The sequence below is a fragment of the Hyperoodon ampullatus genome (genome assembly GCF_949752795.1).
Source record: "Hyperoodon ampullatus genome assembly, chromosome: 1".
Classification (NCBI taxonomy): Eukaryota; Metazoa; Chordata; class Mammalia; order Artiodactyla; family Ziphiidae; genus Hyperoodon; species Hyperoodon ampullatus.
In genome coordinates, this window is record NC_136914.1 from 12,853,585 (window position 1) to 12,874,278 (window position 20,694).

General features: G+C 40.4%; 1 protein-coding gene across 2 annotated transcripts in view; it reads left to right on the plus strand.

Moving 5' to 3' along the window:
* Positions 1-8,071, plus strand: part of TBC1D9 (TBC1 domain family member 9) — a gene marked incomplete at its 5' end in the record, with an annotated part of 101,143 nt that extends 93,072 nt beyond the window's left edge. For both annotated transcript variants that reach the window (XM_079714885.1, XM_079714886.1), the window contains 5 exons: positions 1,731-1,796; positions 2,724-2,810; positions 5,950-6,024; positions 6,119-6,222; positions 7,345-8,071. In XM_079714885.1, coding sequence (XP_079571011.1) covers positions 1,731-1,796; positions 2,724-2,810; positions 5,950-6,024; positions 6,119-6,222; positions 7,345-8,070 — 1,058 coding nt within the window. In that variant the 3' untranslated portion in view covers position 8,071. The remainder of the gene's footprint in view (positions 1-1,730; positions 1,797-2,723; positions 2,811-5,949; positions 6,025-6,118; positions 6,223-7,344) is intronic.
* Between the last annotated feature and the right edge of the window lie 12,623 nt (positions 8,072-20,694).

Below are 20,694 nucleotides of genomic sequence, written 5' to 3' on the forward strand. Positions count from 1 at the left end.
TGCATATATAGTATAGTGGTTTCAACCATGCGATCTAGGATCAGACAAATCTGAGTTCAAATCCTGGGCCTGCCACTTGCTAGCTTATGACCTTGAACATTACTTAATATCAGTAAGTCCGACTTTTCTCACCTGTAAAGTTGGGATAATAATTGTGACCATCTCGTAGAATTATTGTGAGAAGAAAGTGAAATGCATATGGAAAGTAGTTAACATAGGATTTAACACCAAGTGAATGGTTCATAAATGTCTGTCATTATTTTCATGGTTAGTATTGGTCAGTGTGTAAGCATTTGGGGGTTTAGTTAACTATGTGGTCAATAAGAAACTCCAGAGTGAAGAGTATAAAGAGTTGAATGCAGACTTAGGCTAAGAGTCAAGAACAGTTCCACTATTCTCTGCAGTGGACTAGAAGCTTCTGGAACTCTCTGTCCAGAGGGTTATTGATGGACACATTAACACATAAGGTGGATGTGGGTAAGAATAGGGAAGAGTGTACAAACCATGTCGTATAAGAAAGTTGAAAAAATGTAGAGAGGTATAGCCTGGGGGACATAAATTTGCCTTGAAAAGGTAAGCTGGAGAGGAACAGGACAGCTGTCCTTAAAATCTGAAGGATTGTTGTAATGAAGACGTAATAGACCTATTTTTTTTTTACTTTAAAGAGGAAGGAAAAGGAATAGTTCTAAACCTTTGTATGAGTTGTGATCTCTTTGAGATCTGATAAGGACTGTGGAAATCTTCCCAAAAAGTGACATTGGCACGTGGCCACATTTTACATTGTTTGTGGTTCATGGAATTTATGCACTTGAACCTGCAGGTTAAGGGTCCTGACTAAAGTAAAAATGACAGGAGCCCTTTCAGTGTTTCTAGAATTCCCCAGTGAGATGAGATGCCTCTGGTTGTGATGAGCTTCCCGTCCCTGAGGATGTTCAGATGTCTCTCTTACGTGGATGTGGGTGTGGGAGGAGGCCCCTGCGTTAAGTGGGAGGTGGTACGAGATAACCCCTGGTGCCCCTGCCAACCAGTCCAGATCCTGTGATTCCCCTTTTCGCAAATCTGATTAACCTTCAACTAGGCACTCTGAGAACACGCATTTACAAAGGATTTTCTGATTCCTGAAATACGTATGGACTGTAAGGGAAAATGTAACAGGATTCTTTGGGTTGAAGCAATGGTGATATAATGGCGGCTAGGTTAGGCTAAATTGAACTGAAGAAATATTTAAGAGACCCCAAAAGCAACTAAAAAAGATTTCTAAAATGAGTAATTTGAAGCACTCTTAAACATGTATTGAGATTATTTCTGGACTCTAGCAAGTATTTAGGGTGTTGAGGCCCACTCACCTGACTTTTCTTATCAATAACACTGGTTAAATTTGTGCCAGCCGCTATTCTACGTGTTAACACCTTTAGTTCTCACATTTCATGGGCCCTGATATCAAGACCACTGGTACTATCTTCTAATTTGTCATCCTGCCTCATAGAGGGGAAACTGAGGTACAGAGAGTTTCACTCTCCCAAGAGCACATAGTAAGTACAAAGCACTTGAAACCAGGTATCCTGGCTCCAGAGCTTTCAACCCAAATACGTCCTGGCCAAACTTTCTGCCACACGATACCTGGGTTTCAATTTGTAAAAGTAGGTGCTTCAGGGGGACGCTGAGCCTGGGGTGGGGGGGGATTGTAGTACACACGGTGCATTTCACATTTTTACTCATGTGACTTCTAGGTGCCGCGTGCCATGGGGACCTCACAGAGAAGCTCAAACTGCTGTACAAAATGCACGTCTTGCCTGGTAAGTGAGACACACAGAGTAGCACATGTACCTGTGACTCTGGCCTGGCTTGAAGTCTTTTTTGGCAAGACCTGTTTGCCTTTTTTGTTGATGTACAAAATCACTCATTGGTCACTAAGAACAAACTGAACGATACTTTTTACATGCGTTCCTGAATCAGCAGGTGCTTAATTCAATGGTCATTCACCTGTCTGAAGTGTGAGTTGCAGTAATAGAAAAGAGCAGGCTTCTGCAAGAGAACAAATAACACTTGGTAACTCATGGGATTCTGAGTCGAGGGGGGGCTGTGTTACCACCGACAGAAACAGTGGGAAAGATGGTGAAGTTGTGAGTTCAGTTTTAAACAAGGAGGGCTTCCAGCTGGAAATATCTAGCAAATACTAAAAAAGAAAGGGAGGGAGGGGTGGAGGGAAAGAGAAAGAGAGGGAGAGAGAAAGGAAGGAAGGAAGGAAGGGAGGGAGGGAGGAAGGAAGGGAGGGAGGGAGGAAGGAAGGGAGGGAAAAAGGGAAGAATGAAAAAGGAGGGAGGAGGAAGGGAAGAAGGAAGCGGGATTAGCTCCAAGGACAGAGACAAGGTAAAACTATAGATTTGGGAATTATCGTTATAGTGTACCATTTCCCAAAATTTGGTTCCTTAAACCATCATTCCACAGGATTTAGGAAGAGTCTCCAAAAAAGGCAAATGTGAAGGGACACTCATTGTGGGGTTGTTATAAAGGAAGGTGGAGTTAGAACGGCAGGGAGCCCCTCCCCCATAAGGGTTTTGAGGAGGTGGGCATTCAAGGCCCGCACCAGTGATGGGACCCCCCCAGTCCACCTTCGTAACTTCAGTTCTCATGGGCCCCGTGTCATTTCTTCAGCAATTAAAGCACACTTTCATTGAGTCCTGGCCCTGCCCATATGAGAATCATCTCTCCTCCCTCTCCAGAGCCATCCTCTGATCAAGACGAGCCAGATTCTGCTTTTGAAGCAACTCAATACTTCTTTGAAGATATCACCCCAGAATGCACACATGGTAAGTGACTTTCCTCGTCAGGGCCTCTCTGTTTCTTTTCTACAGAGCCCTCCGTTATTGGGAAAAGTTGCCTCCAAAGCTAGACAATCAAAGAAGTATAATGAATACAAGTGTCTAATGTGCTACTTTCTTTTTAAATTTTTGAACTTGACCACCTACTGGGGAGTGGGAACTTCAGCCCACCGAAAGGACCATGTACGTTGTGTCCTGCTGGCTTAGAAAAAGCGTTACCTGGAGAGCATATACTTTGCTGCCCTCTCCTTGATAGGGAGAAACGTTCGTTAAGAACGTCATTCTGTTGTTACGCTGCTCTCCAGAATCTGGACTAGCATTGATATCAGATACGCTGCTCTGTAACAGACGTCAGCAAACTTTGGACCAAACCCAGCCCACCACCTATTTGTACCTGTGATAATATAAAATTTATATCAAAGAATTAAAATAATATAAAATGTAAACATTACTGCCTGTAAATAAAGTTTTATTGGAACACAACCAGGAACACAGCCAAGCTCATTCAGTTATATATTGCCTATGGCTGCTCTCACACTACAGTGGTAGAATTGCCTCAGATATTTGCCATCTGGCCCTTTACAGAGAAAGTTTGCTGACCCCTGCTCTGTGCGGTTGTTAGATTTACACAGACAGGAGCCGGCTCATTAGAAATATCTCCAGATTTACATATGAACCTGTCCTGTTGTGCCATGTGTGGATCTAAGCAGCATCTGGGCTTGCTGCTGCTATGCATTATCTCCATTCCATTGATACTTCATCCGTAGGGCAGGCAGCCTCCTGACTTCACCCAAGGTTGAAAGCCAGCATGGGTTGCTCCTGGGTCCTTTTGCCTCTTAAATCTTACGGTCCCCAAATAAGCACAGCTTAGACCTGCTTTTAAACTGTGAGCACCTAAGTGATTGAGTGGAGAGGAGTGAGAGCCAGACAGTCTTCTTATGGGTGATATGTGTTAAGGGCAGGAGTTTTGGACAGGATGCTATCTCTGTTTGTCTAGATGAGCTCAGGCAGCTTCGGGCATCTGGGAGCACCAGGGTCCTTGTGTGGAAAGTGGAGATGAGAGCTGTCACATTGGGTATAGTAGGGACTTAGTGAGATAATGTAGTAGGCCTCTTAGCATAGTGCCTTAGCACATCTGACAGTATTCTTCAAATTCTTAGCAATCATATTTTGGCTGCAAAATGTTAGCTGCATCTTTCTTAGTGGGCACTCATCTCAGAAAAGGAGTCACTTGTTTCAGAAATGCTTCAGGAATGGTTACATGCCACTAGCATTTAATAGCCTCAAAAGATGCTTTTTAAAAAATGTTTTTTCTAACTCCAAAAGTACTATTGCTTTGTATCAAAATTTTTTAAATATGGGTCAAAATATATAAAATAAGCTAATGATATCTTAAAACTGCATGATATAAAGATAACTATCAATAATAATTAATATCTTGAAGTATTTCTTTTCCTTCTTTATCCATATAATTATAATAATATCCATAATATATATATAAAACTGGGATCAAACTGCCAATACAGTTTTGTTTGTTTGTTTGTTTTGGCTGAAGGATTGTTTTATGAACAATTTAAAAATAGAACAAGTGTGTTCTGGCACATGCCATCTCCACCTCTTCTGCCTGTACAGTTTTGTACCCTTTTTTCACTTAAAATCCAGTGAGCCTATTACGATGTCATTTACATTCTCTGAAAACATGGTTTTTAATTGGCTGTATAATATCCATTGCATGGGGCTTACCATAACATTTTGGACTATCTACTTGTCCCCTAAAGCTAGTTCACCATTAAGAGGAGAGGACTTTCTCCACAGCATATATAGTACATTTTCCTCAGTCTGTCTTAAAAGCTGCTGAGAGTTTAATTTGGCACTAAATATGTAAAGGTTACAGATGCGGCAAACCAGCCTCCTTTTGCATGGCTGAGGAAGTGCTTGGGATGCATTCTTACAGCTGACAAACTGAATGGGAAATTGGGGGGATTGTACACCTCTCCCTTTTGAAGCCCTGGGATGTCCTGTTTTAAGAAGAAAGAAGAAAACAATTATAAGTTGTTTTCTTGAAAGTCAAAAAATGCTAGATCATGGATCTGAAGGAATTTAGTAGCACATGGCATTTGTTTTCTTTTATCAACATAGATGTCAGTTTCTTTTTAAAAAGTGAGTTCTTGATCTTTTGCAGAGCCTGACAGATCAATCTCATGTATACAAAGTTAAGATGATAATGTAACAGAGGAGGGAAATCAACATTCACTGGGGCCAGCACCACCATTTTTTAAGTACTGAACACCACATGAAATCATTCCTTTAATTCCTATTTATACACCGAGCCCCGCTTGTGAAAAAGGATTCTTGGGGAATCTTTCACCTAGAGATAGAGTTTTTTGATTGTAAAAAAAAAAAAAAAAAAAAAGCTCTACCTAAAATTTGAGAATTACGTTTTATTCGGCAGACATACTGAGGACTTAAGCCCAGGAGGCAGCCTCTCGCATAGCTCAGAGGGACTGCTCTGAAGAAATAAAGGAGGAGAGCCAGGATATATAAGATTTTTTTTGCAAAAAAAAAAAACAGGTAGTGGGAACATCAAAAGATTAGTGTTAATTAAAGAAACCAGATATCTCAAGTTAATGAATTTAGTGCTTTTCTGTGTATGGGAAGATACAAGAGTCTGGGCTTACTGAAATCATTCCTTTGATATGCACCTTAGCTATCTAGGGCCAGTATCCTATTTTTCTCCATCCTGAATCCCCTCGGGGTGGAGATGGCACAGTTGGGGGCAGCTGCAGTGCTGCTGGCTTGGTGGCTGCAACATCCTTTGTTTACTGATCTGGCAGCAACACTCAGTTGTCAGACCAAATATGAGGCACCCAGTAAAATTTGAATTTGAGGTGGACAAAAAATAATTTGCTTAGCGTGAGTATGTCCCATGTGATATGTGGGAACTCACACTTTAAAAAATTATTTGTTGTTTACCTAATTATTTATGGGCTGGGGTTTTGTTTTTGCTTTGTTTTGCTGTTGTTAGGCAACTCTACCTAGAGGTTTTTCTGTTTTCTACTACACCTGTTAAACCTATGGGTTTATCATCTAACATTCTCCTTTTTTTCTTCTGAATCTTTCTTGGTAGTGGTTGGATTGGACAGCAGAAGCAAACACAGTGCAGACGATGGCTTTGTTACAGTGAGTCTAAAGCCCGACAGAGGTACAGACTTTCTCTTCTCTGTGTTTCCCTTACTGCTGGTTCAACAGTTGCTTCTTGACCTTTGAACACTTATTTCTTGGCATTTGGGTTTTAGGGAAGAGGGCAAATTCTCAAGAAAATCGTAATTATCTGAGACTCTGGACTTCAGAAAATAAATCCAAATCAAAGACTGCAAAGGATTTACCCAAATTGAATCAGGTGAGTACCGAACAGTGTAGTTCATGCATTTCAAACCTTGAAGCTCTGTTTTCTAGTCATAGATAGATGTAGAATAAGTACTCCTCAAGGCGCTTAATTAGTACCTGTTTGGATCTATTTTGTGCATGCTTTTGTGCATTAAAAGTATGCTCTGTTGTGAGAAAATGACCTCCTCAGAGAATATGTGAACCACGAAATATTCAAATTTGAGAATACAGGCATTCTCATCCCAATCTTTAAAAATACCCTCAGATACTCAGAAGACAAGCTCATGCTGTTTTCAAACCACTGTGCTCAGCTATAAAGGTGTCTGACATATTTGTTTCCTTAAACAGCTGAAATGTAATGAGGGCGATAAAACAATATAAATAATTAAAATACAGGATGCAAATGCTGTTTTCTAACAGAAGAACAGATAAATCATCCTGGTGGGGATGGGAGGCATGACTTGTGTCCGTGGACACCAGCAGATGTGTCATTGGAGAGGGTATTGGAGCTGACCTGACCTTGGAAACACTGGGCTGCCTGCTGTAGTGTGTAGATATGAGATGAGGTGAGGGCTGCGATTTACTTAAGATACTGCAAGAAAGGATAAAACAGTTAGTGAAACATTTGTATAACATGGTCCTTCTTCTTCTTTTTTTTTTTTTTTTTTGCGGTACGCGGGCCTCTCACTGTTGCGGCCTCTCCCGTTGCGGAGCACAGGCCCCAGACACGCGGGCTCAGCGGCCATGGCTCACGGGCCCAGCCGCTCCGCGGCATGTGGGATCTTCCCAGACCGGGGCACGAACCCGTGTCCCCTGCATCGGCAGGTGGACTCTCAACCACTGCGCCACCAGGGAAGCCCCCGTGGTCCTTCTTGACTCTAGAATGATAGGTACCATTATAAAGGTGTATTATTTCATTCTTTCTACTTTCATGGATGTTAGAAGTTTTCCCAGTTTAAAAAAAGGAAGCATTTAAAGAGACTTTAAACTACACATCCATCCACCCTACGGTAGGACTCTTCCGGGATCTTGTAGGAGTCCTGATATCAGATGGCTTTGCAGTCCACTTGGGTCCTGCCTCCGTGCTCCTCATGAGGTGGCCACATACTTGCGTTTTCCCTCCATCCCTTTGCAGGGGCAGTTTATCGAGCTGTGTAAGACGATGTATAACATGTTCAGCGAAGACCCTAACGAGCAGGAGCTGTACCACGCCACGGCGGCTGTGACCAGCCTCCTGCTGGAGATCGGGGAAGTGGGCAAGCTCTTCACTACCCAGCCCGCCAAGGAGGGCGGGAGCGGCGGTGGCGGGCCCTCCGGCAACCAGGGCCTCCCCGGCGGCATGCTCTTCCCCAACAAAGGGCCGGGCCGGCCTTACGCGCCGGACCCCGTGGAGCCCCTCCCGGGCAGCTTGGCAGGGGACGGCGAGGAGCACTCCCTGGGGGGACAGATGGAGGACATCAAGCTAGAGGACTCCTCGCCGCGGGACCACGGGGCCTGCTCGTCCATGCTCATCTCCGACGACGAGACCAAGGACGACAGCTCCATGTCCTCGTACTCGGTGCTGAGTGCCGGCTCCCACGAGGAGGACAAGCTGCAGTGCGAGGACATCGGCGAGGACACGGTCCTGGTGCGCAGCGGCCAGGGCACAGCGGCGCTGCCCCGGAGCACCAGCCTGGACCGGGACTGGGCCATCACCTTCGAGCAGTTCCTGGCCTCCCTCCTGACGGAGCCTGCCCTGGTGAAGTACTTTGACAAGCCCGTGTGCATGATGGCCAGAATCACCAGTGCAAAAAACGTCCGGATGATGGGCAAGCCCCTCACCTCGGCCAGTGACTACGAGATCTCGGCCATGTCCGGGTGAATCCCGCGCCTTCTGTAGGGACACGCAGAATGGGGGTGGGGGGAGGGTCTTTTTTATGTTCTGTGTTGGGGTTTCTTTCTTCCTTTTAAATTAAATATTTATTAGTACCCGGCTTAAAGCCTAGTGTTTTCATAATATGACACAATGAAAGCTGTTGGAGAAATACTTAAACACCTCGATGTAGGCACAGTACACTCTCTTGTCGGGGGCAGGGGGATTTACCAGAATACAGTTTTATCCAATGAATTGCAAAAGAAAGATGACTCTGTCCGTGATATGTGTGTATTTATAACTTCTTAATCTTGCTGTTGAGCTGTATACATAGTGCTGTTTAACACTAAATAAGACAGCAGACATGTATTGGGGCTTTTTAAATAAAATTAGAGCTGTTAAGGAAAGTTGAATGCCACAAACACAGAATGTTCTTAAATGGAATAGGCACTGTCAGCTGGGGTAAATCCTATACCACTTTCAGGGAGCATTAAAACTATTTTTTAAGATTTGAAATATATTTCATAAAAGTCCTCTATTCAAAAATCATGTTTAACAGATGTTCCCTTTTGAGGTTCTAAGCAGTTATGAAAGTGTAAGTGATTTTTATGTGATGCCAGAATAACACCTCTATCTGATCAATTTGGACAGATACCAGGCCAATTTTGCATTTAAAAAACTGATGATTTAAGTCAGCTGGCCAGAATTCAGGGGAAATGAACAGTCTTTTGTTACAGAGAATCTGAAAGTGGCAACAAAAATGATAAGAGGGCTCAGGATTTTTTTTTGGGGGGGAGTAAAAATACTGATGCTTCTCATACTAGATTTTCAGCTTCTTGTTACTCATTGCAAATGAAGAAAAAGTAAAACAATAAACTTTACCATTTCCATACTCTCCATAGTTTCAAGAAATTATACCATGTATCACATATGACCATCTTTCCAGTTAAATCCATGTAAAGTAGAGATAATGTAACTTGAAAAAACAACCTGCAAGATAACGTAACTGAATGTTTAAAGCGGAACTTGTCACTTTATATAAAAGAGTAGTATGCTCTATTTCCTGAATGGACTTGGAAATGAAAACTATCGCACCTGCACTTTGTATTATTGCTTCTTTTTTATTCCTATTATAGTTTTGTCTTTTACAGATGTTGGAGTTTTTTTCTCTTACTGTTGAATTCATAATCATGGTCACATTTTCTTTGCTTATGCAGAATATTCCTTCCAATGCATTCCTTTATTTTAGTATCCATTGTGTCTTTATTTTAGCTGTTGCTGCTGTTTTTTATTTTGTTTACAGAATGATTTTTTAAACTGTCCAATGAAGTAGTGTTAACCTCAAGTAGGATAAATGTGAACAAATAAACTACATCCGATACTCAGATGTGGCTTTTACCTCAGTGCTTGAGTTCCTGTCTAAGGTGATAACATTATTCTTTTGACAATTTTGCAGGGGAAATTATGTTAGGCAACCATTTTGACTTAGGTAACAAATTTTTGTAGGCAAATATTTTGAGGAAAGAAATACAGTATGGGGAATTCCCCGGGAAGTCAAGTGGTTAGGATTCAGCACTCTCACTGCTGGGGGCCCAGGTTCAATCCCTGGTCAGGAAACTAAGATCCCGAAAGCCTATAGCATAGTCAAAAAAAAAAGAAAAGAAAAGAAAAGAAAAGAAATACAGAAATACACTACATAGTGATGTGCATATGAATGTAAAATAAGGAAGAGAATCATTGTCAGTCATCTAATTATTTAACTTATCCTACATAAGTGATAAAAGGGTGAAAATACCTCTGTTTAACCCTGATTAGTACACTGTAACACCAGTTGGTATGTATTTGAGTAGTCATTCATTTGATTCGACTCTTAGATGGTTATACATTATTCCATTATTCTGTCTATCACTTAAAGATGCCTCAATATTTCAAATGATGAAACAAAATCATTTCAGTTAAAATCATAAAAAAATAAATTAATAAATTAAAAAATAAAAGATGCCTCAAGAAATAACTCTACAGAGTCTGATACTCTCTCTCACCTCCAGAATTAAAAATGGGTTTGGGAGGGGAATGAACATGTATTTAAATGTGTAGCCCTAGATAAATGAGAGGAGCCAGAATTTTCCATTAACACTGAGAACGGGATTATAACTGAACAGTGCATCACCCTGAAAGTATATGTTCCTATTGACACTCTGTTGTAATACTGTCCTTATTTGTTCAAGCACCTCATAGTGTTTCTATCACAGTGTCAATATAGTATATAACAGCAGGTTCTAGTCCGTTTGCTTCTAAAGGCTACCTATGGAGGAGCCCTGAGCCTTTGAGTTGATTCTTTCCAGCTCAGTCTCTGAGACCGTCTTGTCAGTGCCTTCCTCGTCAGCCTCCTGAGGCAGACAGGGCATTTCAAAGAGTATTAAACTTCCTGTCTAGTTTTTAATGGTTGTGTGTATGTCTTTTTAGTATCTTCATGGATTATTCTCTTTGATTTCAGTGTATTGTGATTGACCATCTTCTCTGAATGGCCACTTCCCATCTAGTTCTGTGATGCTAATAATCATTACACCATCACAGAGGATGGGCTCAATGTCTATATCCTAATAGACTTGATCTGGCATCCCAGTGAGCTTCTAGCTCCAGAGCACTGGGCACTGGTCTCAGTGGAGCTTTCATATATGAAAACTCAAAAGAGAAAGCTACTGATGGGGGAAAAGGGGGAAACCATTTGGAGCCTGGATGCTAGGGAAGTGAGTGCTCCAGAGAAACCACAGATCTAGCCACATCATCCATCCTGCATTACTTCAAGTCTGATTCTGGGTAGGAGGGGGATAAGCTTTGTGCAAGTGCCACCAAGGGAGCCACGGACAATGAGAAGGTCCACTGCCACCAGTGTCTTCATCCCCCACCAAGGATGCAGGCTGGGAACCTTGGCGGCCAGGCAGAGGGCAGCTCCCCGTATGTTCTTGTCATAGTCATTAGTTGGGGGGTGTGGGTGGTTGTGGCTAGGCTTCTCCTCCCTTTCCTGTCCCCAGAGATAGAGCAGCTTCCCAGTCCTGGTAGAGTGACCTTGACCTGGTCTCCGATGGAAGCTTTGTAGGGAGAACCTCAACTCAGCTACTTAGTTCATGAATCTAACAGTGAAACTCATGGGGTGTCCTGGCCGATCGCTCATTCTCCTGTACATCCGGTTAAGGGCTCCTCTGTGTAATCTTCATGACTCGTCCTGTAAGACGGCTCTTTTGTTACAGCATCAGCTTCTAACCTGAAAAGCACAGCAACTGATGTGGTGAGTACAACATTTCACAGTTTTCTGTTTTAAAATAACTTTTACTTAATGTTTAGGGCCCTGTGCCTTTTGTATAACATATTCGTGACAGTCTAATCCTTTAAAAAGAAATCTTAGGCAGCCAGACAAAGGAATTTATAGACACAGAGTGAGGAGGAAAGGCAGGGCCAGGGATGCTCTCCCTGTGGGCTTTGGTAAGAGGACTGGCTGCTGGGAGACGGGTCTGCACATCGGCTCGGAGTTGACGGCTGAGGGCCAAGCTGTGGATTATTTGGGCTTCCTGGATTCACAACTACTTCCCCTCACTCTCACAGAGAGGCCAAGACTCTGCAGACGTAAATCCTGTAGCCGTTCTTAGAATACCTCAAGGGGAAAGTATCAGCTAGACAGATGCCACATCCTGAGGACTAGGTTGGAGATAATCTATGTCTAGTGAATTCCCTTATTTCATGACTAACCACCACCTACGGTGTTTCAGACACTGTCACGCACTTCAAAAACGGAATGATTTTGTCCCCATAACCTGTTTCACTTTATTTCTTAACTTGATTAACGATACCAATATCCATCCAGTACCTGAAGCCAGAAATGTGAGTCACCCTGGATTCCTCCTGTTGTCCCACCTCCAGTTACTGAGACCAATCCATTATTTCCTCTGAGCGCCTCTTAATCTCTGGTCTTCTGTCTATTCCCAATTATACTGTCTTAGTCCAGCCTTGTATTTGTCTGTATGTCCAAGAGGCTTTTATTAGACTCATCTGTTAATATTTGTTCTATCCTCTTCACTGCAGACTGTACTCAAAAAACAAAAATAGGGGCTTCCCTGGTGGCGCAGTGGTTGCGAGTCCGCCTGCCGATACGGGGGGCGCGGGTTCGTGCCCCGGTCTGGGAGGGTCCCACATGCCGCGGAGCGGCTGGGCCCGTGAGCCATGGCCGCTGAGCCTGCGCGTCCGGAGCCTGTGCTCCGCAGTGGGAGAGGCCACGGCGGTGAGAGGCCCGCGTACCGCAAAAAAAAAAACCAAAAAAAAACAAAAATAGGTTGTCCTTAAACAAAAGTAGCAATCTCAACTACCTGCCACATAACAGGAGATCAATTGCATTTTACTTAAGAGAACAAAGCATGCCTCAACCTTTGGTGGATCAAGCAGTTTGTCTCTTCTTGACACCTCTGCGTAATATCTGATGGTCCAACTCTAACGTATGCCCCAAAGTGTGACCCAAAATGAGACTCATAAGTTTATGCTCTGATGGAAGATTATATGTAGATTTATAGTCCCTGACTCTGGCAACTCCAAGGCAACTTTCCTTAATTGGGTTTGTTTTTTAACAGTAGGAAGGCAGTCATTCAGAATAGCCCTTTGGCTATCCGTTAGTCTGAGTGGGATATAGTTACTCTTCCATCCACTGGCAAACAAGAAAGAAATGGTCAATTTTGCCCGTGCATGATGCCACGCTCTCCTATGTGTGTATAAATGTTTGCCGCAAGTGTTTGAAAAGAACAAAGATTTGATTACAACAAAGATTGCTGGATTGTAGCCACTTTGTCTGCCCCTAGGCAATCCCCTAACACCCTCCAGTTACTCTTTTAAGCTGCTGCTTACACGATCTTTCTAAAACTTCAGTGTGATCGTGTTTTCCTCTGCTTCAAACCTCTTCAGTTTCCTACAGGATAATAAACAAGCATATAAGAATGTTTATAATCAGTTACTGCTTGTTTCTCCATAGAAATTTATCTTCACTTATTGGTATTCTAAGGGCCAAGGAACCTAAAATGTATGAAGTTTTACAGTTTATTTATTTTTCCCACTTGCTGGTTTTGGTACATAATTTACAGCATCCTTTGTCATACTGTCAAAATCTATGAACCACGTGCAATATTTCAATCCCTCCAACAACTCCTGTCCCAAATTTAGACCTAAGAGTGAGAAATAGAGGACAGTGTTGACATTTGAAGTTTTGGAAGTGAATGAAATCTTGGTATGAAATGATACGTGATCAATATGACATTTCATCAAAAGCCAAAAAGGAGGGTTTAGCATCACATATTTGGAAAATATTCCTCTGTAATTTGTATTGAAATATCAGCTATTTCTAGTGTAATGCAACACAATATCTCTTCTCACTGTGAGAAAGAACTGTATGTCAGAACAAGGAAAAAAATAAGGGAGTAACATTTGAATTCACTGGGTCCTTCTAGGAGAAATCAATCAAAGAGATGCTCATATAAGCTGAGAAGACCTTTGAGAGAGTCCATGAAAAAAATAAAAGCACAAAATATTTTGGGGTTAGGCCCTGGGTTATTTCTTCAAGAGCTGCTCTCACAAAGAAGATGCAGCATGCAATAAGGGAATTTGTGAATGCAGCATGCAATAAGGGAATTTGTGAAGTTAACCCGGGCATACTGACTTCCTAAAAGACTTCAGCAACATATGAAACACCTTTGAAAATGAAATGTAAGATGGAGTAGCTTTAATAACACACACAAGTTGACATGGAGTTTCCAGAGTCTCCTTTGGAATTCCATTTTCTTTCTAAATGGGAAGGGGAAAGGACAGTTTTAGAGCAAATTGTCTCCTCGGTGGCTTGACCAGGTTCAGGGGTGTTTGCTGGGAAGAAGCGTGACGGTTGGAGTCCCCAAGGTGGCCCTCATCACTCCCCCAACTCTGCTGCCACCTCGTCCATCCTAGTCCACTCCAGAGCCCCGAGTAAACAGCACTGACTTGGGCAGCGATGAAGCCAGGAAAAGATTCGGACTATCTGGAAGATTACAGATCCACTCATTTCTCCAGCAAAATGTTTACCCAGTGTGCTGGGATTTCTTGAAAAATGACACTTGGTAGAAAGACGTCACTGGGTTTAGTCTTGCTACTATGCTAATTTTATACTTTCTACACCCCACAGTAGTGAAGTCTCCAATCAACATCAGTATATCCACAAGAACACCACATAATTATATCTAATTATTTTTGTTTACTTTTTACGCACAAGAAATACACAGAGGCAACAATCCAAAAAGAATACCCATATCGAACACTAGAAAATTATCTAGAAAGTCTTCCTTTATTTACAAACTCCTATTTCCCTCATGGTAATATTATTGAGAGATTGAAGCTCATTGGTTCCACAAATTTATATACACATCTATGTACTTACACACATAGGTGTTTTTTCTCTTTCAAACTCTTTTCCCACTTAAGTTCTTACAGAATATTGAGCAGAGTTCCTTGTGCTATACGGTAGGTCTTGGTTGATTATCTATTACATACACACATTTAAAAAAATAGATCAAACTAAAAGTATTCTCTGATTTCATTTTCTCACCTAAGTGTCAGAGAGATCGTTCCATGTCAGTATAGATAGATCCACCTCATTTATTTTAATGGCAGCACAGTTTGCCGTAGAAAGGGAATGTTCCATGTTTTATTTAACCACACACCAATCCCCTCTCAGGTGATGGACTTTCGCTATGGTAGACTCTTCTAATTATAAGCCTTGTGGCACTGAATATCACTGTAAGGAGATTTGGGTCATATGTAAGAATATTTCTCTGGGACAGAATTGAAGGAGTAAAATTATGGGATCAACGCATACACCCATTAACAATGTAGCGCACCCCGCCTAATGAGCTTTCAAAATAATTCACTTTGTTCACACTCCCAACAACAGCCATATGCATTCACTGACATTTGAAGTTAACCATCTTTCGATGTATACTAATCTGATAGATGAAAGATGATGATATTTCATCTCAATTTGAATTTCTCTCATAGTAGGGACGTTGAATATTCTTTGAAATGTTTACTGGTCCTTCCGGCTTCTTTTGGATTTGTCTTCTACCTTTGGAGGTCACGTGTTCTACAGTAGTGTGTAAATTTTCATGAGAGCCAATCTGTTCCCCATTTTAAATCTGGCTTCTGGTTTTTGTTTCTCTAGTTCTAAATGCCATTCACTGTGGCAACAAAGAAAGAATAAAATGAAAGAAAATGAGGGGGTTATTAAGCATGATGAATTGCTCCACCCTCACCAAAGGCTAGTGACTTTCCAAACGTGAGATGTATTTTTAAATTTTCTTCTTTCTCTTCTGCTTCTTTCTTTAGTCTTAATAGCCACTTGTATTTGTCACAGAGCAGACCTGACACAAAATCTCGTTATACCTGTTCAGCTGCATCCTACAACCTAATTAATATCTATTCTATTGTATCCCACTAGAGGGTAATGTTGGGCCAAAGACCATTCTCTGTGACTAAATTTGAGGCCCGCATTCAATATACTCCGGTTACAGTTTTACATCTTAGTAAAAAATAAAAGGACACGTTGCCCCTTAATGCTCAATACAAATAGGGCAGAAAAGGAGGGCAGAGCTGTGAATTCAAGTGTAACTCAAAGGATATCAGGAAGAGCTTGACAGAAGCATCTGCTTCAGGTCACACAGAGCAGAGACGTTGCGCTTTATTCTATTTTGAATACCGGAAGCCAAAGGATCAAAGGACAGAAAGATTACAAGGAGGATAGATGGTGTCCTCCATGACGCAAACATTACCTAACGTGAAATATTTCCACAGGATTTTCTTTCTGCTTAAAATGTAATTTCCTCTTGGGTTCATGGCCTTAAACTGGCAACATTTCCTTATAGACCATGCCAGGGCCCGGCGGTCCCCAGAGGCACAGAGCCCTCAGCTGGCACCTCCCATCAGGTGCCTGGATCACAGATGACTTCTGGTGGCCTCCCCTGACAGTCATAAGCTCAAGAAAAGCATGTACAAAAATCACGTCCAGGGCTTCCCTGGTGGCGCAGTGGTTGAGAGTCCACCTGCCGATGCAGAGGACACGGGTTCGTGCCCCGGTCCGGGAAGATCCCACGTGCCACGGAGCGGCTGGGCCCGTGAGCCATGGCCGCTGAGCCTGCATGTCTGGAGCCTGTGCTCTGCAACGGGAGAGGCCACAACAGTGAGAGGCCCGTGTACTGCAAAAAAAAAAAAAAAAGAAAAAGAAAAAAATCACGTCCAAAAGCACGGGTCTAGGTCAGATCCCTTCATCCTCCGAAAGATCCCCCTCCTCTCCAAAGGCACTTCAGTCTACCACACTTAGTATTTTCTCCGCAAAACAGGCAACGCAGTTGCTCTTTCAAAAGCTCCTTTAAAAACATGAGAGGTCTGAATGAAGAAACAAAGGTCACAATGATCCACATTCAAATAAGGCAACCATCTAAAAATTCAAGGGTGCTACTTTTAAAATAATAAAGCCTTAACTTTGACAGAGGGCTCAATGCTGAGTGGGCCGTCTACCAGGAAAGCTCCCAGACAGCAACACCAGCAAAGCTGGGTAATGTTCTTTCTCAGTTTGGCAAAGGGGAAACAGGGTGGGAGGTGAGGGGGCCCGGGGGAGAGAAAGAACACAGGAGAGAAGGACATAGGGGCTCACTGTGTGAAGCAGCTCGGCCAAGATTCAACATCGCTCGGTCTAGTCCCCTTGAAACGTCCACGTCCTATTTCTTTTTTTTTTTTTTTAATCTGGATGAGTTTGTGAAAACTAACATTTTATTTTTAAATGTGTTAACTCACTGGTGAAAGCCATATAAAACTGCAGGTTTTTTAGTGGAAAGGTTCTTAGCTGCTGAAGCCATTTGATAGCCCTAGGACTGTTTGCTTCCCTATTTGTTCTGGGATAGTTTTGTTTTGGTAAGTTGTATTTTTCTAGAAAGTGTTATATTTCATCTAATTTTCATAATTTTGACAAGGTTACTCAATATATTTTCTTTTCAATATCTGTAGGATCTGTAGTGATGTTTCATATTTCATTCTTGACAGCATTTATTATTTGCTTTTTTATTGTTTATTTGCCTCACCAAGGTTTATCAATATTGTTCTTTTCAAAAATTTTATTTTTGTTAATCCTATTGTATGCATGTGTTCTTTTCTATGCATCTAAGCTCTTGTCTTTAATATTTCCTTCTCTATTTTCTTTAGGTTTGTTTTGTACTTCTTCATCAAACTCCTTGAGATGATTGTTTTGTCTTTAATTTTTAAGCACTTCTTTTCTAATGTATACATTTAAAGCTATAATTAGTACTAACTTTAGTGAGCACGCACACACACACATACACACACACACATAGAGGAATGATTTGCAGCTGTAAAAAAAATACAGAAGCTATGTATTAATATAAAAATAGATCTATGATACATTGTGAAGCTAAGAAAAACATATTGCAGTAAAGTAGGAATTATTCCTATCCTTTCTAAGAACGGGGGTGGGGTGGGGATGGTAGCTTCTTTTCTGGCCTCATAATCAATTGTTCTTATCCAATAACATCTTAAATAGGTAATTAGTGGATGAGTTAAAGTCACACACACAAAAAAATTTCTGTATATTCTGATTTACTCTATAGGAACATGATTACAGGATTAAATAAGAAAAGTATTATTTCATGAACATAAATGACTTAAATAAGGGATGAGGAAGATGGGAAGCGAGCAGAAGTATTAACAGAAAGACTTATAACAATTTCAACATGTTTTTATTTGCTCACAACATTCCAAACAAAATGACATCGCATTTCAACTATTGCTTTTACATAAGAAGTTAATTGCTTTATCCAAAGTAGACAAAAATCTATTTTTTTAAGTTGCCAACCAGCACTCTTTCCCCCAGGGAAAGCTACTGCTTAAATATTTTTTGAATACTTTATTTAACAAAAACATAGACTCGCCCTATAACAGTAATGCAGTAGTTGGGTCTTACCTGCACTACATTTAACATTTTTCTTATTGAAAGCTGAAGCCAGGAAAAAAAAAAAAAAAAAAAAAAAAACTCACTCATGATTTTTCTCAGATTTTTACCAATTCCCTTAATCTTCATTAAAAAAGAAATTACTCTGTGGAGAGGTCATAAATATGAAATGGAAATTAAGCCTCCCCAGAAGTTGGGTGGACCATTTATCCTGAGAAAATAGCTGCTGGTCCCCAATCATTAATTCAAGAAGGATAATAAACATTATTGCCCTCCAATTTCTTCTCTTCTGTGCCAAGATAACATGTAATCTCTTTTGCTCTGGCAATGAGCACTCCACTTGCACACTCACGTAATGCTTCTCTCCTTAGAGCAAATCTTTGACCAAGTTCTATTTCACTGAATGCAAAGGGGAGAAACAGCACATAAACAATTATGAACACTGGAATAAAAATGAAGAGCACATGTATTTCACATAGAAAAATACATACAAATCCAAGTTGCTCTTAAAATAGAAAAAACTCAGGACGGGCATTTTTAAGAAAAAGATTCTGTTTTCTAAACTGTAAATGGTGCCAGTAAGACACTGATTTTTATATCTAACTATATCACCATATTTATACATAGAAAGGGGTTGGTCTAGGTTCGCTGATATCCCCTGATTTCCCTCAATTCTTTAAAGATTGTCTTTCAGAACATATTTAAACTGCAACCATTGTAATTATATTTTTAGACTATTCTTATCACTGGTTCACTCTTCAATCTGGCACATACAAAAATTCATTTCAGCACTGATTCACTTTTTTGATGCTAAAACAAACAATTTTCCTGCTACTTCAATTCTATCACTACTTTGGTATTTTATTATTATAGAAACAGGTAAGATTCTAAATATGGATTTTCAGACTACCTAAAATTCTAACATACATATGTTGAAAGCAAGGAAAAGTAGGAAGGCAGACACAATTATCATATTTTTCTTTTCATGTATGTCATTATCACATGAAAGTCAGAAGGCTCATGTTACATTCTAATTTACAACTGATGACACTTAGCTTGGCTTGCAAACTATCAAAACTCAGAATCTGTTGGTGGCTTTTAGACCAATTTGCTACAGAAGTATCCGAAATGGTTACAGATTATTTTAAGCAAAAACAGAACAATACATTATACAAACAGAGGTGGACTTAAATAATATATTATTGAACAAAATTTCTAATAACATTTTAAAAACATTATTAAAAAGTTTTACTCCCTAGAAGGGGAAAAACTTAATTACTTGAAAAGTTTCCTCTTCCATACTTGAATCATTCTTTTATTAAGCATACAGACAAAGGTTTAAATCAGTTCAAGACCTTATCTGTTAAAAGATTAAAATATAAAGGTAAACCTTTTCTAAAACTAAAAGACTAACAATTGTTTTCCATGTAATGGTAAACACCTTGATAAAATGAACTTTAATGGTTAACACCTGATCTTTATCTCACAGGACTCTGGCTGGATGATAAAGCATAGAAAACATTTAAAGAAGTTAAGATACTCCCAAGGATGAGAAGTCTCTAAGAAAACAGTTTTAAAATTCCTATAATACTGAAAAGCATTTCGCCACTATTATAATAAAATGAGCGCAATTTTTAAGTTTTATCTTGTTGAGAAAAGAATTTTAATGCATGCACTTTTAATGTATGTGCTAGACAACAATGCATCTGTTATTTTCCAATTGTTTATTTTTTTTAACCACTCTTCTCTTAGGCAAGTTTAAAGAGAGAGGTTTGTCAATAGGTATAAACAAATACTTGAAAGTTTCAGGTCTTGCTATATCACATAAAAGCCAGTCCTTAAACACTTGATATATACCATTTTGAAGGTGTGCTAATTATTCTCATGTTTTAGATTAAATTATGTGTTTAATAGGCTGCTTTCTGTAGGATTTAGTGAGGATTTGGTAATCAGATGAACCTATCTTTAAACTTTTAGTTTTGCTATGAGTACAGATGTCTAAAACACACAAAGAAGAAATCGTTCCTGTTAGAATCTCATCCCTATATAATCCTTGACAGCACTTGCTGCTCTCCTGAGATTTTCGGAGAATAAAGCTATACAAAAAGCACAGTCATTATCCTTAGGCTACTTTAGAACCCCACAGACTGTTAACTCAAAGAATACCCACGAAGTCCATACATCATTATCTAGAAACACTGTGGAGTCAAAGCAAAGAGAAGCAAGACTTAACAGTAAGTAAAATAAACCAACGATGTATAACTGAGATGTTTAAAAGCTTTGTTTTCCTCTTGTTAAAACTCAAAGACAGCTTTATTGAAATAGCACCTGTTCTTTGAGTATAATCAAGATTTTCTTAGCAAATGCACCTCTTTTCATAAACATACACCCATAGAGAAGCTTCATGAAAGGCCCTCATACCAAGCACTAACTACAAGTTCTTCTCTCTAACTGATAAAAAGCAAATACTGAAGATGAGAAAATGTCTTTAAGCTTTAAAATTCCACTGTGATATTTCAGTGTGGTATTTAAAAACAAAAAAGCTAATCACTAATACTGTCATTCCCTCATTACCTATTACATGACATAATCAGAGAAACTGAAAAGAAGGCCAT